Source organism: Rattus norvegicus, chromosome 8 (assembly GCF_036323735.1).
Source record: "Rattus norvegicus strain BN/NHsdMcwi chromosome 8, GRCr8, whole genome shotgun sequence".
NCBI lineage: Eukaryota > Metazoa > Chordata > Mammalia > Rodentia > Muridae > Rattus > Rattus norvegicus.
Genome location: NC_086026.1, coordinates 114811368 through 114834345, shown reverse-complemented (window position 1 = coordinate 114834345; position 22978 = coordinate 114811368). Strand labels below are relative to the sequence as shown.

General features: G+C 45.6%; 1 protein-coding gene across 16 annotated transcripts in view; it reads left to right on the top strand.

The window, feature by feature from the left end:
* Positions 1 to 22978, top strand: part of Nek11 (NIMA-related kinase 11) — a 259233-nt gene that overhangs the window by 70897 nt on the left and 165358 nt on the right. For all 16 annotated transcript variants that reach the window (NM_001413824.1, XM_017595687.3, XM_039081562.2 and 13 more), the window contains one exon: positions 21203 to 21321. In NM_001413824.1, coding sequence (NP_001400753.1) covers positions 21203 to 21321 — 119 coding nt within the window. The remainder of the gene's footprint in view (positions 1 to 21202; positions 21322 to 22978) is intronic.

Sequence of the window (22978 nt, the reverse complement as noted above, 5' to 3'; positions counted from 1 at the left end):
CCATGTATATTAGGAAGACTGTCCTCTCCCAAGTATATTAGGAAGGCTGTCCTCTCCCATGTATATTAGGCAGGTGTCCTCTCCCATGTATTTTAGGCAGGTGTCCTCTCCCATGTATATTAGGAAGGCTGTCCTCTCCCATGTATATTAGGAAGACTGTCCTCTCCCATGTATATTAGGCAGGTGTCCTCTCCCATGTATATTAGGAAGGCTGTCCTCTCCCATGTATATTAGGAAGACTGTCCTCTCCCATGTATATTAGGCAGGTGTCCTCTCCCATGTATATTGGACAGGCTGTCCTCTCCCATGTATATTAGGCAGGTGTCCTCTCCCATGTATATTAGGAAGGCTGTCCTCTCCCATGTACATTAGGCAGGTGTCCTCTCCCATGTACATTAGGCAGGCTGTCCTCTCCCATGTATATTAGGAAGGCTGTCCTCTCCCATGTATATTGGACAGGCTGTCCTCTCCCATGTACATTAGGCAGGTGTCCTCTGCCATGTATATTAGGCAGGTGTCCTCTCCCATGTATATTAGGAAGACTGTCCTCTCCCATGTATATTAGGCAGACTCTCCTCTCCCATGTACATTAGGCAGGTGTCCTCTCCCATGTACATTAGGCAGGCTGTCCTCTTTCATGTATATTGGACAGGCTGTCCTCTCCCATGTACATTAGGCAGGTGTCCTCTCCCATGTATATTAGGAAGGCTGTCCTCTCCCATGTATATTAGGAAGGCTGTCCTCTCCCATGTATATTAGGAAGGCTGTCCTCTCCCATGTATATTACGAAGGCTGTCCTCTCCCATGTATATTAGGCAGGTGTCCTCTCCCATGTATATTAGGAAGGCTGTCCTCTCCCATGTATATTAGGAAGACTGTCCTCTCCCATGTACATTAGGCAGGTGTCCTCTCCCATGTATATTAGGAAGGCTGTCCTCTCCCATGTATATTAGGAAGACTGTCCTCTCCCATGTATATTAGGCAGGTGTCCTCTCCCATTATATTAGGAAGACTGTCCTCTCCCATGTACATTAGGCAGGTGTCCTCTCCCATGTATATTAGGCAGGTGTCCTCTCCCATGTATATTAGGCAGGTGTCCTCTCCCATGTATATTAGGAAGGCTGTCCTCTCCCATGTACATTAGGCAGGTGTCCTCTCCCATGTATATTAGGAAGACTGTCCTCTCCCATGTACATTAGGCAGGTGTCCTCTCCCATGTATATTAGGAAGGCTGTCCTCTCCCATGTATATTAGGAAGACTGTCCTCTCCCATGTATATTAGGCAAGTGTCCTCTCCCATGTATATTAGGAAGACTGTCCTCTCCCATGTACATTAGGCAGCTGTCCTCTCCCATGTACATTAGGCAGGCTGTCCTCTCCCATGTATATTGGGCAGGCTGTCCTCTCCCATGTATATTGGACAGGCTGTCCTCTCCCATGTACATTAGGCAGGTGTCCTCTCCCATGTATATTAGGAAGACTGTCCTCTCCCATGTACATTAGGCAGGTGTCCTCTCCCATGTATATTAGGAAGGCTGTCCTCTCCCATGTATATTAGGAAGACTGTCCTCTCCCATGTATATTAGGCAGGTGTCCTCTCCCATGTATATTAGGAAGACTGTCCTCTCCCATGTACATTAGGCAGGTGTCCTCTCCCATGTACATTAGGCAGGCTGTCCTCTCCCATGTATATTGGGCAGGCTGTCCTCTCCCATGTATATTGGACAGGCTGTCCTCTCCCATGTACATTAGGCAGGTGTCCTCTCCCATGTATATTAGGAAGGCTGTCCTCTCCCATGTGTATTAGGAAGACTGTCCTCTCCCATGTATATTGGACAGGCTGTCCTCTCCCATGTATATTAGGCAGGTGTCCTCTCCCATGTATATTAGGAAGGCTGTCCTCTCCCATGTATATTGGACAGGCTGTCCTCTCCCATGTATATTAGACAGGTGTCCTCTCCCATGTACAATAGGCAGGTTGTCCTCTCCCATGTATATTAGGCAGGTGTCCTCTCCCATGTACATTAGGCAGGCTGTCCTCTCCCATGTACATTAGGCAGGTGTCCTCTCCCATGTTTATTAGGCAGGTGTCCTCTCCCATGTATATTGGACAGGCTGTCCTCTCCCATGTACATTAGGCAGGTGTCCTCTCCCATGTATATTAGGAAGGCTGTCCTCTCCCATGTATATTAGGCAGGTGTCCTCTCCCATGTATATTAGGAAGGCTGTCCTCTCCCAAGTATATTAGGAAGGCTGTCCTCTCCCATGTATATTAGGCAGGTGTCCTCTCCCATGTATATTAGGCAGGTGTCCTCTCCCATGTATATTAGGAAGGCTGTCCTCTCCCATGTATATTAGGAAGACTGTCCTCTCCCATGTATATTAGGCAGGTGTCCTCTCCCATGTATATTAGGAAGGCTGTCCTCTCCCATGTATATTAGGAAGACTGTCCTCTCCCATGTATATTAGGCAGGTGTCCTCTCCCATGTATATTGGACAGGCTGTCCTCTCCCATGTATATTAGGCAGGTGTCCTCTCCCATGTATATTAGGAAGGCTGTCCTCTCCCATGTACATTAGGCAGGTGTCCTCTCCCATGTACATTAGGCAGGCTGTCCTCTCCCATGTATATTAGGAAGGCTGTCCTCTCCCATGTATATTAGGCAGGTGTCCTCTCCCATGTATATTAGGCAGGTGTCCTCTCCCATGTATATTAGGAAGGCTGTCCTCTCCCATGTATATTAGGCAGGTGTCCTCTCCCATGTATATTGGACAGGCTGTCCTCTCCCATGTATATTAGGCAGGTGTCCTCTCCCATGTATATTGGACAGGCTGTCCTCTCCCATGTACATTAGGCAGGTGTCCTCTCCCATGTATATTAGGAAGGCTGTCCTCTCCCATGTATATTAGGAAGGCTGTCCTCTCCCATGTATATTAGGAAGACTGTCCTCTCCCATGTATATTAGGCAGGTGTCCTCTCCCATGTACATTAGGCAGGTGTCCTCTCCCATGTTTATTAGGCAGGTGTCCTCTCCCATGTATATTGGACAGGCTGTTTTCTCCCATGTACATTAGGCAGGTGTCCTCTCCCATGTATATTAGGAAGACTGTCCTCTCCCATGTATATTAGGAAGACTGTCCTCTCCCATGTATATTAGGCAGGTGTCTTCTCCCATGTATATTAGGCAGGCTGTCCTCTCCCATGTATATTAGGAAGGCTGTCCTCTCCTATGTATATTAGGAAGACTGTCCTCTCCCATGTGTATTAGGCAGGTGTCCTCTCCCATGTACATTAGGCAGGTGTCCTCTCCCATGTACATTAGGCAGGCTGTCCTCTCCCATGTACATTAGGCAGGTGTTCTCTCCCATGTTTATTAGGCAGGTGTCCTCTCCCATGTATATTGGGCAGGCTGTCCTCTCCCATGTATATTAGGCAGGCTGTCCTCTCCCATGTATATTAGGAAGACTGTCCTCTCCCATGTATATTAGGCAGGTGTCCTCTCCCATGTATATTAGGCAGGTGTCCTCTCCCATGTATATTAGGAAGACTGTCCTCTCCCAAGTATATTAGGAAGGCTGTCCTCTCCCATGTATATTAGGCAGGTGTCCTCTCCCATGTATATTAGGCAGGTGTCCTCTCCCATGTATATTAGGAAGGCTGTCCTCTCCCATGTATATTAGGAAGACTGTCCTCTCCCATGTATATTAGGCAGGTGTCCTCTCCCATGTATATTAGGAAGGCTGTCCTCTCCCATGTATATTAGGAAGACTGTCCTCTCCCATGTATATTAGGCAGGTGTCCTCTCCCATGTATATTGGACAGGCTGTCCTCTCCCATGTATATTAGGCAGGTGTCCTCTCCCATGTATATTAGGAAGGCTGTCCTCTCCCATGTACATTAGGCAGGTGTCCTCTCCCATGTACATTAGGCAGGCTGTCCTCTCCCATGTATATTAGGAAGGCTGTCCTCTCCCATGTATATTAGGAAGGCTGTCCTCTCCCATGTATATTAGGAAGACTGTCCTCTCCCAAGTATATTAGGAAGGCTGTCCTCTCCCAAGTATATTAGGAAGGCTGTCCTCTCCCATGTATATTAGGCAGGTGTCCTCTCCCATGTATATTAGGAAGGCTGTCCTCTCCCATGTACATTAGGCAGGTGTCCTCTCCCATGTATATTAGGAAGACTGTCCTCTCCCATGTACATTAGGCAGGTGTCCTCTCCCATGTATATTAGGAAGGCTGTCCTCTCCCATGTATATTAGGAAGACTGTCCTCTCCCATGTATATTAGGCAGGTGTCCTCTCCCATGTATATTAGGAAGACTGTCCTCTCCCATGTACATTAGGCAGGTGTCCTCTCCCATGTACATTAGGCAGGCTGTCCTCTCCCATGTATATTGGGCAGGCTGTCCTCTCCCATGTATATTGGACAGGCTGTCCTCTCCCATGTACATTAGGCAGGTGTCCTCTCCCATGTATATTAGGAAGGCTGTCCTCTCCCATGTGTATTAGGAAGACTGTCCTCTCCCATGTATATTGGACAGGCTGTCCTCTCCCATGTATATTAGGCAGGTGTCCTCTCCCATGTATATTAGGAAGGCTGTCCTCTCCCATGTATATTGGACAGGCTGTCCTCTCCCATGTATATTAGACAGGTGTCCTCTCCCATGTACAATAGGCAGGTTGTCCTCTCCCATGTATATTAGGCAGGTGTCCTCTCCCATGTACATTAGGCAGGCTGTCCTCTCCCATGTACATTAGGCAGGTGTCCTCTCCCATGTTTATTAGGCAGGTGTCCTCTCCCATGTATATTGGACAGGCTGTCCTCTCCCATGTACATTAGGCAGGTGTCCTCTCCCATGTATATTAGGAAGGCTGTCCTCTCCCATGTATATTAGGCAGGTGTCCTCTCCCATGTATATTAGGAAGGCTGTCCTCTCCCAAGTATATTAGGAAGGCTGTCCTCTCCCATGTATATTAGGCAGGTGTCCTCTCCCATGTATATTAGGCAGGTGTCCTCTCCCATGTATATTAGGAAGGCTGTCCTCTCCCATGTATATTAGGAAGACTGTCCTCTCCCATGTATATTAGGCAGGTGTCCTCTCCCATGTATATTAGGAAGGCTGTCCTCTCCCATGTATATTAGGAAGGCTGTCCTCTCCCATGTACATTAGGCAGGTGTCCTCTCCCATGTACATTAGGCAGGTGTCCTCTCCCATGTACATTAGGCAGGCTGTCCTCTCCCATGTACATTAGGCAGGTGTTCTCTCCCATGTTTATTAGGCAGGTGTCCTCTCCCATGTATATTGGGCAGGCTGTCCTCTCCCATGTATATTAGGCAGGCTGTCCTCTCCCATGTATATTAGGAAGACTGTCCTCTCCCATGTATATTAGGCAGGTGTCCTCTCCCATGTATATTAGGCAGGTGTCCTCTCCCATGTATATTAGGAAGACTGTCCTCTCCCAAGTATATTAGGAAGGCTGTCCTCTCCCATGTATATTAGGCAGGTGTCCTCTCCCATGTATATTAGGCAGGTGTCCTCTCCCATGTATATTAGGAAGGCTGTCCTCTCCCATGTATATTAGGAAGACTGTCCTCTCCCATGTATATTAGGCAGGTGTCCTCTCCCATGTATATTAGGAAGGCTGTCCTCTCCCATGTATATTAGGAAGACTGTCCTCTCCCATGTATATTAGGCAGGTGTCCTCTCCCATGTATATTGGACAGGCTGTCCTCTCCCATGTATATTAGGCAGGTGTCCTCTCCCATGTATATTAGGAAGGCTGTCCTCTCCCATGTACATTAGGCAGGTGTCCTCTCCCATGTACATTAGGCAGGCTGTCCTCTCCCATGTATATTAGGAAGGCTGTCCTCTCCCATGTATATTAGGCAGGTGTCCTCTCCCATGTATATTAGGCAGGTGTCCTCTCCCATGTATATTAGGAAGGCTGTCCTCTCCCATGTATATTAGGCAGGTGTCCTCTCCCATGTATATTGGACAGGCTGTCCTCTCCCATGTATATTAGGCAGGTGTCCTCTCCCATGTATATTGGACAGGCTGTCCTCTCCCATGTACATTAGGCAGGTGTCCTCTCCCATGTATATTAGGAAGGCTGTCCTCTCCCATGTATATTAGGAAGGCTGTCCTCTCCCATGTATATTAGGAAGACTGTCCTCTCCCATGTATATTAGGCAGGTGTCCTCTCCCATGTACATTAGGCAGGTGTCCTCTCCCATGTTTATTAGGCAGGTGTCCTCTCCCATGTATATTGGACAGGCTGTTTTCTCCCATGTACATTAGGCAGGTGTCCTCTCCCATGTATATTAGGAAGACTGTCCTCTCCCATGTATATTAGGAAGACTGTCCTCTCCCATGTATATTAGGCAGGTGTCCTCTCCCATGTATATTAGGCAGGCTGTCCTCTCCCATGTATATTAGGAAGGCTGTCCTCTCCTATGTATATTAGGAAGACTGTCCTCTCCCATGTGTATTAGGCAGGTGTCCTCTCCCATGTACATTAGGCAGGTGTCCTCTCCCATGTACATTAGGCAGGCTGTCCTCTCCCATGTACATTAGGCAGGTGTTCTCTCCCATGTTTATTAGGCAGGTGTCCTCTCCCATGTATATTGGGCAGGCTGTCCTCTCCCATGTATATTAGGCAGGCTGTCCTCTCCCATGTATATTAGGAAGACTGTCCTCTCCCATGTATATTAGGCAGGTGTCCTCTCCCATGTATATTAGGCAGGTGTCCTCTCCCATGTATATTAGGCAGGTGTCCTCTCCCATGTATATTAGGAAGGCTGTCCTCTCCCATGTACATTAGGCAGGTGTCCTCTCCCATGTATATTAGGAAGACTGTCCTCTCCCATGTACATTAGGCAGGTGTCCTCTCCCATGTATATTAGGAAGGCTGTCCTCTCCCATGTATATTAGGAAGACTGTCCTCTCCCATGTATATTAGGCAGGTGTCCTCTCCCATGTATATTAGGAAGACTGTCCTCTCCCATGTACATTAGGCAGGTGTCCTCTCCCATGTACATTAGGCAGGCTGTCCTCTCCCATGTATATTGGGCAGGCTGTCCTCTCCCATGTATATTGGACAGGCTGTCCTCTCCCATGTACATTAGGCAGGTGTCCTCTCCCATGTATATTAGGAAGACTGTCCTCTCCCATGTACATTAGGCAGGTGTCCTCTCCCATGTATATTAGGAAGGCTGTCCTCTCCCATGTATATTAGGAAGACTGTCCTCTCCCATGTATATTAGGCAGGTGTCCTCTCCCATGTATATTAGGAAGACTGTCCTCTCCCATGTACATTAGGCAGGTGTCCTCTCCCATGTACATTAGGCAGGCTGTCCTCTCCCATGTATATTGGGCAGGCTGTCCTCTCCCATGTATATTGGACAGGCTGTCCTCTCCCATGTACATTAGGCAGGTGTCCTCTCCCATGTATATTAGGAAGGCTGTCCTCTCCCATGTGTATTAGGAAGACTGTCCTCTCCCATGTATATTGGACAGGCTGTCCTCTCCCATGTATATTAGGCAGGTGTCCTCTCCCATGTATATTAGGAAGGCTGTCCTCTCCCATGTATATTGGACAGGCTGTCCTCTCCCATGTATATTAGACAGGTGTCCTCTCCCATGTACAATAGGCAGGTTGTCCTCTCCCATGTATATTAGGCAGGTGTCCTCTCCCATGTACATTAGGCAGGCTGTCCTCTCCCATGTACATTAGGCAGGTGTCCTCTCCCATGTTTATTAGGCAGGTGTCCTCTCCCATGTATATTGGACAGGCTGTCCTCTCCCATGTACATTAGGCAGGTGTCCTCTCCCATGTATATTAGGAAGGCTGTCCTCTCCCATGTATATTAGGCAGGTGTCCTCTCCCATGTATATTAGGAAGGCTGTCCTCTCCCAAGTATATTAGGAAGGCTGTCCTCTCCCATGTATATTAGGCAGGTGTCCTCTCCCATGTATATTAGGCAGGTGTCCTCTCCCATGTATATTAGGAAGGCTGTCCTCTCCCATGTATATTAGGAAGACTGTCCTCTCCCATGTATATTAGGCAGGTGTCCTCTCCCATGTATATTAGGAAGGCTGTCCTCTCCCATGTATATTAGGAAGACTGTCCTCTCCCATGTATATTAGGCAGGTGTCCTCTCCCATGTATATTGGACAGGCTGTCCTCTCCCATGTATATTAGGCAGGTGTCCTCTCCCATGTATATTAGGAAGGCTGTCCTCTCCCATGTACATTAGGCAGGTGTCCTCTCCCATGTACATTAGGCAGGCTGTCCTCTCCCATGTATATTAGGAAGGCTGTCCTCTCCCATGTATATTAGGCAGGTGTCCTCTCCCATGTATATTAGGCAGGTGTCCTCTCCCATGTATATTAGGAAGGCTGTCCTCTCCCATGTATATTAGGCAGGTGTCCTCTCCCATGTATATTGGACAGGCTGTCCTCTCCCATGTATATTAGGCAGGTGTCCTCTCCCATGTATATTGGACAGGCTGTCCTCTCCCATGTACATTAGGCAGGTGTCCTCTCCCATGTATATTAGGAAGGCTGTCCTCTCCCATGTATATTAGGAAGGCTGTCCTCTCCCATGTATATTAGGAAGACTGTCCTCTCCCATGTATATTAGGCAGGTGTCCTCTCCCATGTACATTAGGCAGGTGTCCTCTCCCATGTTTATTAGGCAGGTGTCCTCTCCCATGTATATTGGACAGGCTGTTTTCTCCCATGTACATTAGGCAGGTGTCCTCTCCCATGTATATTAGGAAGACTGTCCTCTCCCATGTATATTAGGAAGACTGTCCTCTCCCATGTATATTAGGCAGGTGTCCTCTCCCATGTATATTAGGCAGGCTGTCCTCTCCCATGTATATTAGGAAGGCTGTCCTCTCCTATGTATATTAGGAAGACTGTCCTCTCCCATGTGTATTAGGCAGGTGTCCTCTCCCATGTACATTAGGCAGGTGTCCTCTCCCATGTACATTAGGCAGGCTGTCCTCTCCCATGTACATTAGGCAGGTGTTCTCTCCCATGTTTATTAGGCAGGTGTCCTCTCCCATGTATATTGGGCAGGCTGTCCTCTCCCATGTATATTAGGCAGGCTGTCCTCTCCCATGTATATTAGGAAGACTGTCCTCTCCCATGTATATTAGGCAGGTGTCCTCTCCCATGTATATTAGGCAGGTGTCCTCTCCCATGTATATTAGGAAGACTGTCCTCTCCCAAGTATATTAGGAAGGCTGTCCTCTCCCATGTATATTAGGCAGGTGTCCTCTCCCATGTATATTAGGCAGGTGTCCTCTCCCATGTATATTAGGAAGGCTGTCCTCTCCCATGTATATTAGGAAGACTGTCCTCTCCCATGTATATTAGGCAGGTGTCCTCTCCCATGTATATTAGGAAGGCTGTCCTCTCCCATGTATATTAGGAAGACTGTCCTCTCCCATGTATATTAGGCAGGTGTCCTCTCCCATGTATATTGGACAGGCTGTCCTCTCCCATGTATATTAGGCAGGTGTCCTCTCCCATGTATATTAGGAAGGCTGTCCTCTCCCATGTACATTAGGCAGGTGTCCTCTCCCATGTACATTAGGCAGGCTGTCCTCTCCCATGTATATTAGGAAGGCTGTCCTCTCCCATGTATATTAGGAAGGCTGTCCTCTCCCATGTATATTAGGAAGACTGTCCTCTCCCAAGTATATTAGGAAGGCTGTCCTCTCCCAAGTATATTAGGAAGGCTGTCCTCTCCCATGTATATTAGGCAGGTGTCCTCTCCCATGTATATTAGGAAGGCTGTCCTCTCCCATGTACATTAGGCAGGTGTCCTCTCCCATGTATATTAGGAAGACTGTCCTCTCCCATGTACATTAGGCAGGTGTCCTCTCCCATGTATATTAGGAAGGCTGTCCTCTCCCATGTATATTAGGAAGACTGTCCTCTCCCATGTATATTAGGCAGGTGTCCTCTCCCATGTATATTAGGAAGACTGTCCTCTCCCATGTACATTAGGCAGGTGTCCTCTCCCATGTACATTAGGCAGGCTGTCCTCTCCCATGTATATTGGGCAGGCTGTCCTCTCCCATGTATATTGGACAGGCTGTCCTCTCCCATGTACATTAGGCAGGTGTCCTCTCCCATGTATATTAGGAAGGCTGTCCTCTCCCATGTGTATTAGGAAGACTGTCCTCTCCCATGTATATTGGACAGGCTGTCCTCTCCCATGTATATTAGGCAGGTGTCCTCTCCCATGTATATTAGGAAGGCTGTCCTCTCCCATGTATATTGGACAGGCTGTCCTCTCCCATGTATATTAGACAGGTGTCCTCTCCCATGTACAATAGGCAGGTTGTCCTCTCCCATGTATATTAGGCAGGTGTCCTCTCCCATGTACATTAGGCAGGCTGTCCTCTCCCATGTACATTAGGCAGGTGTCCTCTCCCATGTTTATTAGGCAGGTGTCCTCTCCCATGTATATTGGACAGGCTGTCCTCTCCCATGTACATTAGGCAGGTGTCCTCTCCCATGTATATTAGGAAGGCTGTCCTCTCCCATGTATATTAGGCAGGTGTCCTCTCCCATGTATATTAGGAAGGCTGTCCTCTCCCAAGTATATTAGGAAGGCTGTCCTCTCCCATGTATATTAGGCAGGTGTCCTCTCCCATGTATATTAGGCAGGTGTCCTCTCCCATGTATATTAGGAAGGCTGTCCTCTCCCATGTATATTAGGAAGACTGTCCTCTCCCATGTATATTAGGCAGGTGTCCTCTCCCATGTATATTAGGAAGGCTGTCCTCTCCCATGTATATTAGGAAGGCTGTCCTCTCCCATGTACATTAGGCAGGTGTCCTCTTCCATGTACATTAGGCAGGTGTCCTCTCCCATGTACATTAGGCAGGCTGTCCTCTCCCATGTACATTAGGCAGGTGTTCTCTCCCATGTTTATTAGGCAGGTGTCCTCTCCCATGTATATTGGGCAGGCTGTCCTCTCCCATGTATATTAGGCAGGCTGTCCTCTCCCATGTATATTAGGAAGACTGTCCTCTCCCATGTATATTAGGCAGGTGTCCTCTCCCATGTATATTAGGCAGGTGTCCTCTCCCATGTATATTAGGAAGACTGTCCTCTCCCAAGTATATTAGGAAGGCTGTCCTCTCCCATGTATATTAGGCAGGTGTCCTCTCCCATGTATATTAGGCAGGTGTCCTCTCCCATGTATATTAGGAAGGCTGTCCTCTCCCATGTATATTAGGAAGACTGTCCTCTCCCATGTATATTAGGCAGGTGTCCTCTCCCATGTATATTGGACAGGCTGTCCTCTCCCATGTATATTAGGCAGGTGTCCTCTCCCATGTATATTAGGAAGGCTGTCCTCTCCCATGTACATTAGGCAGGTGTCCTTTCCCATGTACATTAGGCAGGCTGTCCTCTCCCATGTATATTAGGAAGGCTGTCCTCTCCCATGTATATTAGGCAGGTGTCCTCTCCCATGTATATTAGGCAGGTGTCCTCTCCCATGTATATTAGGAAGGCTGTCCTCTCCCATGTATATTAGGCAGGTGTCCTCTCCCATGTATATTGGACAGGCTGTCCTCTCCCATGTATATTAGGCAGGTGTCCTCTCCCATGTATATTGGACAGGCTGTCCTCTCCCATGTACATTAGGCAGGTGTCCTCTCCCATGTATATTAGGAAGGCTGTCCTCTCCCATGTATATTAGGAAGGCTGTCCTCTCCCATGTATATTAGGAAGACTGTCCTCTCCCATGTATATTAGGCAGGTGTCCTCTCCCATGTACATTAGGCAGGTGTCCTCTCCCATGTTTATTAGGCAGGTGTCCTCTCCCATGTATATTGGACAGGCTGTTTTCTCCCATGTACATTAGGCAGGTGTCCTCTCCCATGTATATTAGGAAGACTGTCCTCTCCCATGTATATTAGGAAGACTGTCCTCTCCCATGTATATTAGGCAGGTGTCCTCTCCCATGTATATTAGGCAGGCTGTCCTCTCCCATGTATATTAGGAAGGCTGTCCTCTCCTATGTATATTAAGAAGACTGTCCTCTCCCATGTGTATTAGGCAGGTGTCCTCTCCCATGTACATTAGGCAGGTGTCCTCTCCCATGTACATTAGGCAGGCTGTCCTCTCCCATGTACATTAGGCAGGTGTTCTCTCCCATGTTTATTAGGCAGGTGTCCTCTCCCATGTATATTGGGCAGGCTGTCCTCTCCCATGTATATTAGGCAGGCTGTCCTCTCCCATGTATATTAGGAAGACTGTCCTCTCCCATGTATATTAGGCAGGTGTCCTCTCCCATGTATATTAGGCAGGTGTCCTCTCCCATGTATATTAGGAAGACTGTCCTCTCCCAAGTATATTAGGAAGGCTGTCCTCTCCCATGTATATTAGGCAGGTGTCCTCTCCCATGTATATTAGGCAGGTGTCCTCTCCCATGTATATTAGGAAGGCTGTCCTCTCCCATGTATATTAGGAAGACTGTCCTCTCCCATGTATATTAGGCAGGTGTCCTCTCCCATGTATATTAGGAAGGCTGTCCTCTCCCATGTATATTAGGAAGACTGTCCTCTCCCATGTATATTAGGCAGGTGTCCTCTCCCATGTATATTGGACAGGCTGTCCTCTCCCATGTATATTAGGCAGGTGTCCTCTCCCATGTATATTAGGAAGGCTGTCCTCTCCCATGTACATTAGGCAGGTGTCCTCTCCCATGTACATTAGGCAGGCTGTCCTCTCCCATGTATATTAGGAAGGCTGTCCTCTCCCATGTATATTAGGAAGGCTGTCCTCTCCCATGTATATTAGGAAGACTGTCCTCTCCCAAGTATATTAGGAAGGCTGTCCTCTCCCAAGTATATTAGGAAGGCTGTCCTCTCCCATGTATATTAGGCAGGTGTCCTCTCCCATGTATATTAGGCAGGTGTCCTCTCCCATGTATATTAGGAAGGCTGTCCTCTCCCATGTATATTAGGAAGACTGTCCTCTCCCATGTATATTAGGCCGGTGTCCTCTCCCATGTATATTGGACAGGCTGTCCTCTCCCATGTATATTAGGCAGGTGTCCTCTCCCATGTATATTAGGAAGGATGTCCTCTCCCATGTACATTAGGCAGGTGTCCTCTCCCATGTACATTAGGCAGGCTGTCCTCTCCCATGTATATTAGGAAGGCTGTCCTCTCCCATGTATATTAGGAAGGCTGTCCTCTCCCATGTATATTAGGAAGACTGTCCTCTCCCAAGTATATTAGGAAGGCTGTCCTCTCCCATGTATATTAGGCAGGTGTCCTCTCCCATGTATATTAGGCAGGTGTCCTCTCCCATGTATATTAGGCAGGTGTCCTCTCCCATGTATATTAGGAAGGCTGTCCTCTCCCATGTATATTAGGAAGACTGTCCTCTCCCATGTATATTAGGCAGGTGTCCTCTCCCATGTATATTAGGAAGACTGTCCTCTCCCATGTATATTAGGCAGGTGTCCTCTCCCATGTATATTGGACAGGCTGTCCTCTCCCATGTATATTAGGCAGGTGTCCTCTCCCATGTATATTGGACAGGCTGTCCTCTCCCATGTACATTAGGCAGGTGTCCTCTCCCATGTATATTAGGAAGGCTGTCCTCTCCCATGTATATTAGGAAGGCTGTCCTCTCCCATGTATATTAGGAAGACTGTCCTCTCCCATGTATATTAGGCAGGTGTCCTCTCCCATGTACATTAGGCAGGTGTCCTCTCCCATGTTTATTAGGCAGGTGTCCTCTCCCATGTATATTGGACAGGCTGTTTTCTCCCATGTACATTAGGCAGGTGTCCTCTCCCATGTATATTAGGAAGACTGTCCTCTCCCATGTATATTAGGAAGACTGTCCTCTCCCATGTATATTAGGCAGGTGTCCTCTCCCATGTATATTAGGCAGGCTGTCCTCTCCCATGTATATTAGGAAGGCTGTCCTCTCCTATGTATATTAGGAAGACTGTCCTCTCCCATGTGTATTAGGCAGGTGTCCTCTCCCATGTATATTAGGAAGACTGTCCTCTCCCATGTTTATTAGGCAGGCTCTCCTCTCCCATGTATATTAGGCAGGCTGTTCTTTCCCATGTATATTGGGCAGGCTGTCCTCTCTTTGGCCAGGGTATTATAGCTCAGCTACAGGATTTTGAATGTTCTCTGGCTGTTTTTAATGGGCAGCCAGGGTTAGAACTGGGAGTTGGGTGAATGGTTATTGTCAAAATAGATAGTAAAAAAATGGTCAGTGTTTAAGGACTCATGAGCTGGGGTGGGCCCAGACCTGAGAGCAGGGGCGTCTGGGCCGGCCTGTGGGTTTAACTGGTGACCAGGCCTTCTGTGTCATAAAGATCACCCAGCTCCCCGTCCTTGTCCCCCGAGCAGCTGCTTCCATCCCACTCTCCACAGTTCTGTGGAAAGAAAAATATGGTCCCTAACCCACATGAGCTTCCCGTCACCTTGGCAACTCCAGTTTTCAGGGCTTATGGATAGACCAGTGTTCTGTATGATTTCTTGGCTCTTTCTGAGCTTGCCAAGAGCCATTCCTGAGCCTCGTCTCTGTCAGGTGTAATTCTCAGGTATAGTTGGGGGAATGGGGGATAATTTACTGTTTTTCCATTGCTGGGGACTGAGCCTAAGGCCTCGCACATGCAGGGAGGTGCTCTCCTGAGCTGAATCCTCAATCTAATGCCAACTTTCTTCAATGAATTTGTCTGGCAAGTTAAATGAGACATTTCTATTAATGGCTAAAATAGATTGTGCCACAAGAAGGATGGTGACAAATAGCTTAGGACCGTGGGAACCCTGGTGGGGCTAGCTTATTATATTTGAACTTGAAATGTGGGAAGGATTCTGTCAAGCAGAGTTGGGACATTAAAGTTAAAGGAAATGGCGCAGAGGTAGAAAAGTGGGAGACGTGACTTAGGAACCAAATACTTCACCTTTGAGTGGAGCATGTTGGCAACTGAACGCATACCCTAGCGTTAGCCACTAAGGTGGTGTAGCACAGTGGTGGAGACATGGACGTTATTTTATTGAATTGTGTTTCCTTGGTGGCATCTGTATCTATGACAGTTTCCCTTTGCTGTGTGCGCGAATGCGCGCGCACACACACATACGCACACAAACACACACACACACACACACACACACACATTATTCATAACGCTTTTGATGAGTTTTAAGTTCTCTTGCTGTGGTTGGGAGACCTCAGAACGTTCTGGTTTGCTGTTTGTTATAAGCTGGCTGAGGTCCCCTAGTCTTAACGTCCTGCCACAGAAGAGGTGTTGCAGCATTACTGGTGCATGGATGGCATCAAGGGCTGCAGGGTGCTGGCCTATCTCGTTCTGGTAATACTCGGGTAGGGCACTTAGTGAAGATTCTGTTTCCTGGGTTTCTCTGTGGTGGTGTTACTATTTTCTCTTCATAACCGAGGAGCATCCCGGGGAAGGTAAGCGAGGAGCATCCCGGGGAAGGTAAGCGAGGAGCATCCTGGGGAAGGTCCGTTGAGGTCATGCCGTGCTCAGTGTCTTCTCACGCCCTCACCCTCTTGTGTTAGTGTCTTTCAGGGAAGTTACACAGCGACTTCTTTCTGCTGTTACAACCACGTCCTTCCTTTGTTTAGCTGGGATTCTCCTTCCAGGAAGAGCTGTTCCCTCTCACCATTCATGGATTTATTTGACTGTTTCTTTGTAGATATTTATTATATCCTCTGGGTTACAGCCCAGTGCTAGTGTTATCAGCTCTGTGGTTCAGAATGTTCTAACTTTGGCTATTGGATGATTCTGTGTCTTTCAGCTGTTCTCCTTTCTTTATAGAGAGGGACTGAAATTCCTTTTGAGGTAGAGCCTACTATGTAGTCCAGGCTGGTCTAGAACTTGTAGTCCTCCCGCCTCAGCTCCCAAGTTCTTGGATACAGTCATGATATAGTCTTGTACCACTGTGCCTGGCCTAGAAGTGATTTTTTAAATAAAAACATTAGCTTAGCACACACACCATTAGAATTCACCTTGGTGCTTTCAGATAAAATTCATTTTTATTGGGTTGGAGATTTAGCTCAGTGGTAGAGCGCTTGCCTAGGAAGCGCAAGGCCCTGGGTTCGGTCCCCAGCTCTGAAAAAAAAAGAACAAAAAAAAAATTCATTTTTATTGATTTTTTTCCCTCATCCCTGTCCCCTTCCCTCAGAACCCTGTTTGTAACCCCATCCCTCCATATCTTCTCTTCCCTCTTCCCTGTCCCCGTCCCTCCATAATGTCCTTGTGCTTGCATGGCATCAGTGTCCTATTTCTAACGCTCTCCCTGCCACCACCAATATTTGGTCATTTCTAATTAGAAGTTTATTTTTTAAAGGTTTATTAATGTATGTATATTTATACACATACTTGTGTGTATGCACGAGTGTGCACATGCACAGGTCATGAGAAAGTTTTGGGCATCCTACTCTACCGGTCTGATTACTCTGAGGCAAGGCCTGTTTTTATACCTGGAACTTGCATTTTCTTGATTACATTAGAAACCAGCAATTCCAGAAACCCTCCTGACTCTGTTCCACTGGGGTCTGCGGTTACAGGGATGAATGAATGCCCAGCTTGTCATGTTGACTAGGTGAACTCTAGTCCTTGTGACTTCACAGCAAACCCTTAACTGCAGAGCTGTTTTTCCAGCCAGAAGTTTTCATTCATTCCATTTTACAAGTGAACACACAGAATTTGGGTGGAATGATTTCCTGAAAATTGTATGACTGGGTTTTACTGATTTGTGGACCAGGACTGGAGCGTTAGGGAGACTTCTTATTTTCCTAGCTTTCACTCACTGGTGGATCATATCTTTAAATAGTCTACATGTATATTATATACACATGGAAACATAACTCAATTTGTTCACAAATACATATTTTAACGTAATGTGTATTCCTTATTTACTTTCGACAGAATGCTAGGCACGTAGTCACTGCTCCCGGCTCTGATGTCTCTTCAGGGTGCCATCATCTCCCACAGCCTGCTGCTCACAGAGGATATTCCTCTGCGTTTATCATTGTGCTGTCGATTGGTAGCTATCCTTCATGGTGTGGGCTCACAGCAGACATCCACCCACCGGTCTGTTCCTTACAGTACCTGTGATGGAGGCTGCTGTGTTCAGAGAGCTTGGTCTCATCTGGACCGTCATGCCTGACCTCTCCATCCAGAAATAAATGGTGGTCTCTAAATCCACCCTGTGCCTTTTATATGGGCCTAGAGTCTAGCTCATTTGGTTCGAGAAGATAACTAATATGTCTCCTATTTTATACACCTGACCAATATATTCATGGCATTTATAGTATCAGAATTAAAATATTAACAGACACGGTGATACACGTTTATAATCCTGTCCCTTGGGAAGCCGAGGCAGGGAATCTCAAGTTCTAAGTCAGCCTGGGCTACAGGGTGAGACTACAGGGCGAGACTGTCCCCAGAAAGGCCATGAGCATTGTCTGCTTTTTGCCTCTGCTTCTTTACCTTGTTTACAGTATGAGACATACTTTGACCCTTTAACATGAAAATTGGAAAGTACCTCTGCTGGTGGATTTGAAGTGTTTTTTTCACCATAAAATGTCACTAGCTTTTCTCAAGTGGTTTGAGGAATCTGTAGACAGGAAAAGAGGAAAGAAGATTGTTTCTCAAAAGTGAAGTATGACCACCAATTTTCATTTAAAACTATAATGATTGAAAACAAATGAATTTTAGTTAAAAAGAATAAATTATTCATACCTAATAATTCATAAACTTAGCAAAACTTAATATTTGAGGCATAGTGTTAGTTGGCCTATGACTTTATATAAACATAAACATTAAAATATCAGAATAATTAACATTTTATCAAATAGTTTACTTAAAAAATAGCCCAGTGCTTTATAGATTATGAGCATTATTTTATATTGAGATGAAAAACAAAAGCAAGTTCGGCTGCTTTATTTTCTCGGTAGGAAGAGCGCACTAACGTTCTCAGACATTATAGACAAAGAAGATTGCTGAGTAAGCCCCAGGCTGTCATTTGAGTTATCAATCAAAGCACCTCATAAGAGTGGAGGGGATTTTTCAGTAGCTATTTAAAATTAGATTGTCTTATTTTGCTTTAAAAAGCACAATGTGGCTTGACATTTCCCCATGTTTAAGCACTCTATTGCAGTGGGCTTGAAGAACACCGCAGTGTACCTGTCCTTTCTCCCTACATCTGTCATGGGCTTTTAAAAAAAATCATTAAATAATTCCTATTCAACCCTGCTTTTCCCAAGGCCTTTGGAATATTAAGACTTCTGGGTGGAGTATTTACGTGATAGGGTAGGTTTTAAGCCTGTGGCCCATTGATGGTACGGCCTAGTACTGCTTCTCAAACTGTTGACTTAGAACAGCTCCAGAGGTACCTGGGATGCATGTTAAAAACATATTCTCACACTGGGATGATGAATCGGTAGCTAAAACACTGGTCATGTCAGGGTGGGGACTTGCATCCTCAGCACCTAAGTAAATGCTAGGTGGCTGCTGTGGTCTCCCTGGACTCCAGTGCTCAGTAATCCGATCCCTGGACCCAGCCTGTGGGCAGACTGGCGTGAGCCTTGAGATAAGTTGCCCTCAGCAAGCAAAATGGCAAGCAGTAAAGGAAGGCTCCAGTTGTCAACCACATGGCCACACATCTGTGTGCACATGTCCCCAACGTGTGTCCACAGACATGACTATACACATGCACATACATATGAATACATGCACATACATATGAATACATGCACATATATATGAATACATGTGCATGTGCAAAAATGAAAATAAAACACATATTCTTTGGTACTATCCTGATATGCAGAATCAAATTGTGAATTTTAAGAAGGCTACTTCAGTGATTTTGTTACTTGTTCAACTTGGAAGTGTATCAGACAAATGTTTTTTTTAATTTCATAATATTTTTATTGATTATTTGAGGAGGTCACATTATGAATCCAGAGCACCTTCACTTCCCAGGTCCACTCCCACCCCACTTCTGGGACCCACCCCATATCCTCACTGGAACATAATCCAACTCCTGTTGAGCCAGACCCTTAAAGAAAATTGAGTCCTTCCACATCTGTGCTCCATCTATAAAGGCAAGGACAAATGTTTCTTTATTGAAGATGAGGCAGGTTTGAAGGAGCAGTATTGTGAGGTATCAAGTCAATGAGTTAAAAGGGACAGTCTTTTCATCTTAAAGTAGAGAAGTAGGGCAGATGGATGCTCCATGCTCCTTGTGGCCTCGAAGGGGTCCTTTTGTCTGTCCATTCTTTGAACACTTCCACTTTATTATGTGTGGGCTTCTGAGAAGATTCTCTTTGGTCTTTCAAAGTAGTTGTAAGCACTTTGGTTGACAGCTTTGAAAATGGATTAATTTTTAAAAAATCAAATCCTTTGGGGATTTAAACTTGTCCCTGGAAATCAAAGGTGATGTGTAGAACACTAGATGAGTGTTTTCAGTTCTTCAAGGCCGCGTGTTTCAAAGTCTATCTAATGTTGGCTAATTGGAATGTGGTGTGAAGGGACACCATTAATCTAGCAAGTGACAGTATGGGCTGTAGACTTTTGGAACCTTAGAAGTTCACATCAAGGCTTTTCCTGTAACTTTTGAGAGGTGACATTACTGAAGAAAATGGATCAAGGAAGGACAACATTAATATTGGCTCAAGTTCAATCCCGTTCCCTTTTTATTGGTTTGTTTTAGTGAGAAAAATCATCATTAAATACTTGTCAAAGACAAAGTTGAGGAAACAAAACTTAACCTATGTAAATAAGAACGTGCCATTTTATGAAATGCACTGGCTTTTGCTTAGATGATAAGTTGTGGAAAAGAAAGAAATGTTCCCCACACTGCTGAGTTAAAATCAGGCTGCCACAGAAGTTCCTTTCTTTCTTTGTGAGCCCGAAGCAAAATGTTTGTCATAATCTGTGGATGACTCACCTACCTCAGGTACATCCTCAGGACATCAGCCACAGAGTGCTCATAAAGGACATGGTGGGATACATGGTCATGGCAAAACTACAGGACTTTCCCCCCTCAGAGAGAAATTTAAACAATGAGAATCAAAAGTTATGGAGGGTAACTTAAGACTGTGACCTTGGGTTTAGAGTTTGCTGGCTGGATCGTCTCTCGTTTAACTCTGTAGTAAGAACTGGAGGCATTTCTTCTTACGATTCTATCCAGAGAACAGAGGGAGGCTCGTGTAGCTCCTGAGATTTCACACTCCTGTTTCAGGGCTTGTTTTCCTACTTTATCCCTCAATTGTATAGATATCCCCTTGACGGGAATGTAAAACTGATAGCAGAGATAATATAGTAGATGTGGCTTCTGTTTTGTGACATCCTAAGGCTGTCACAATGATAGACTATACAAAACATCGTGTACAACATACAGAAATACTGTGACAGCACAGTTCTCATGCCATGGCAGAACCCTGGAGAAGGACAGGGAACTAGTCTCCCTTTCTTGTTCTTGCCAAGATCTAAATACTAATTAATTGTATTTTTTTGATCTACTTGGCCTAGGAACTCCAAGGGAGGAAGTTTCATCAAGGCTGCATGTGAATGTTTGATATGCTTTTGACTTGATATTCTTTAATTTGGAAAGACAAATGCTAAGCAAGTGTTTGCACATTGCACTGAAAGGAGATTCAAAACTGCATTATGAGCGGTTGGTCCATTGAGCACATGTAGTTTTGATTACAAGTTATCTCTCCTGTTGCCTTGTTGCCTGGAAATACCTTGCTCTTCACCGAGGAGGACCCGGCCATTGTCCCTGGGTGGCTTTCTTATCATCCTATATTCCCATGGTCATGGCAGGCACCTCTTGCCTTGTGTTCCATTGTCCCTGTTCTTCACATTCTGCACAAAGCCTTTTTCTTGATCCTTTTCTCCTGAGAACACATATCAGACAATCTCTAGTCTTTCAGTGTTTTGATGTAAAAAGGTGAGATGTAAGGGTTCTCTCAGAGAATTTGACACTTAGCATTTTGTTTTCTATGGTAATTAAAGTATATTAAGAGATACCATCATCAGAGTCGCATCAGACACTGCCAGGCAAATTGAGACATTCATGGTTGTCAGTTACTGTTGAGAGAACTTGGTATTAACATTTTACATGTAAAAGTTATAAAAGATTATGTTATTTTATTTCAGGGCCGAGATCTGGACTATAAAATCCAGGAATATAAAGAAGCTGGGAAAATCTTTCCTGACAATCAGATAGTGGAATGGTTTATCCAGTTGCTGCTTGGAGTTGATTACATGCATGAGAGGTACGTAGATTTGAGAGGTGCGTTATATATATATGCTCTCATGTCTGAGCTTGAAAGGTGAATGTTTTTGATTGATTTGAAAGCAAACACGTCCAAATGATAAATGATCACGGTTAAACATTTGCAGTATTTTATAACGAGATATTTTTTCTTGAGGAAACTGTAGAATAATTATTTATCCACAGAGTGTTTATTTTTACCAGGTGTGTGTGTGTGTGTGTGTGTGTGTGTGTGTGTGTGTGTGTGTGAGTGAGGGTGTGTGCCTGACACAGTTTGGCTATGGAGGACAGCCGGTGGTGTTGGCCTTTGCCTTTTGCCTTGTCCGACTAAGCCTGGGTATCTCATTGTCCCTGCTGACCATGCCAGGACGGCTAGCCTCTGAGAAGTCTCCTGTCCCACCTCTCATCCTGCTGGCGGACCACTGAGGTCCCAACAGGGTTTCCATGTTCAGCTTCTCAGGCTTTTTGTGGTACTTGGAATTTAAATGTAGTCCTCGTGTTAGCACAGTCAGCACTACCCACTGAGCCATATCAACAGCTCCCACCTTTGTTTTTAGAGTTCTAGAAACCAAGTTGATCTTCTGTGTAGCAGAAACTGTATTGAACTTAGTGCCCTATCTAATTATCTCCTGTGAACTAAAGCTGATACTTAGACATCTTCACCAAGCCATGACAGATGAATATTTAAATCAAAACTCAGTCTTGCTGTAAATATTAGCTAATGGTAAGTTTTAGTTGTCTGCCATTTTTGTTTATGGAATTTGCCTCAACAACACCTTTTAAAACATTGTAGATGTTTTAACAGGACATTTAAAATGTCTTTTTCTGATGTTAGATGTTAAATATTTTTAGACCCATCAAATGACACAAATGCACTTGAAGCAATAAACTCTCAAAGGGCGTGGCCCAGACCCTCTGGTTGCAGGAGTGAGCAGGACACCTGGGGACCCTGTCTTCAGTGAAGGTGATATTCCTAGGGCTCACCAAGGCCTGGCAGTTGGGGATGCCACTGCTTAAGTGTGTCACCTGTGGTTTCTGATAGCATAAAAAGTAATCAGATTCCCTTGCAATTGGCCATGTATCTCCTGAAACACATGCCCAATGACACAGATAGTGATGAATTCAGTGTGACTTAGCAGTCTCTGTAGTGATGTCCTGAGATGATGATGAAATATCGCATAATCCTTAATAAGCAGCCTGGTGCTGCTGACTGTCGGCTCGTGAGCACGCGCGCTCCTGCTGCCGTTATCCCTTCCCTTCCCTTCCTCACCCCTTCCGCCTGCCTTTCCATTCCCACTGCTTATTAGCAGTTTATTGGCTTACTGCATGAATGATGTAATTATCTGATTGACTTACGATCCCAACTTTGACCTTTCTATTCTTGCTTTTCGATTTGTTATTTTGGTTTGCATTCTACAGTGTTTCTTAAGGCTGTTTCTCTGCCAGTATAGTACACTCTGAGCACATTTCCCCAATATTTTTAATGAGCTTAAGATTATTTAGTGATAGTTAAAAGTAAATGAATTTAAAAACAACCTCCAAAGGGGAGTAGTGCCATTTTCAGTCTATCAGTGTTTATAGAGTCATTCGATGTGGCTTTGCATGCAGACGCTATTGAATCTGTGGATCTGAGATTCTACTCTATGTGATTCAGATGA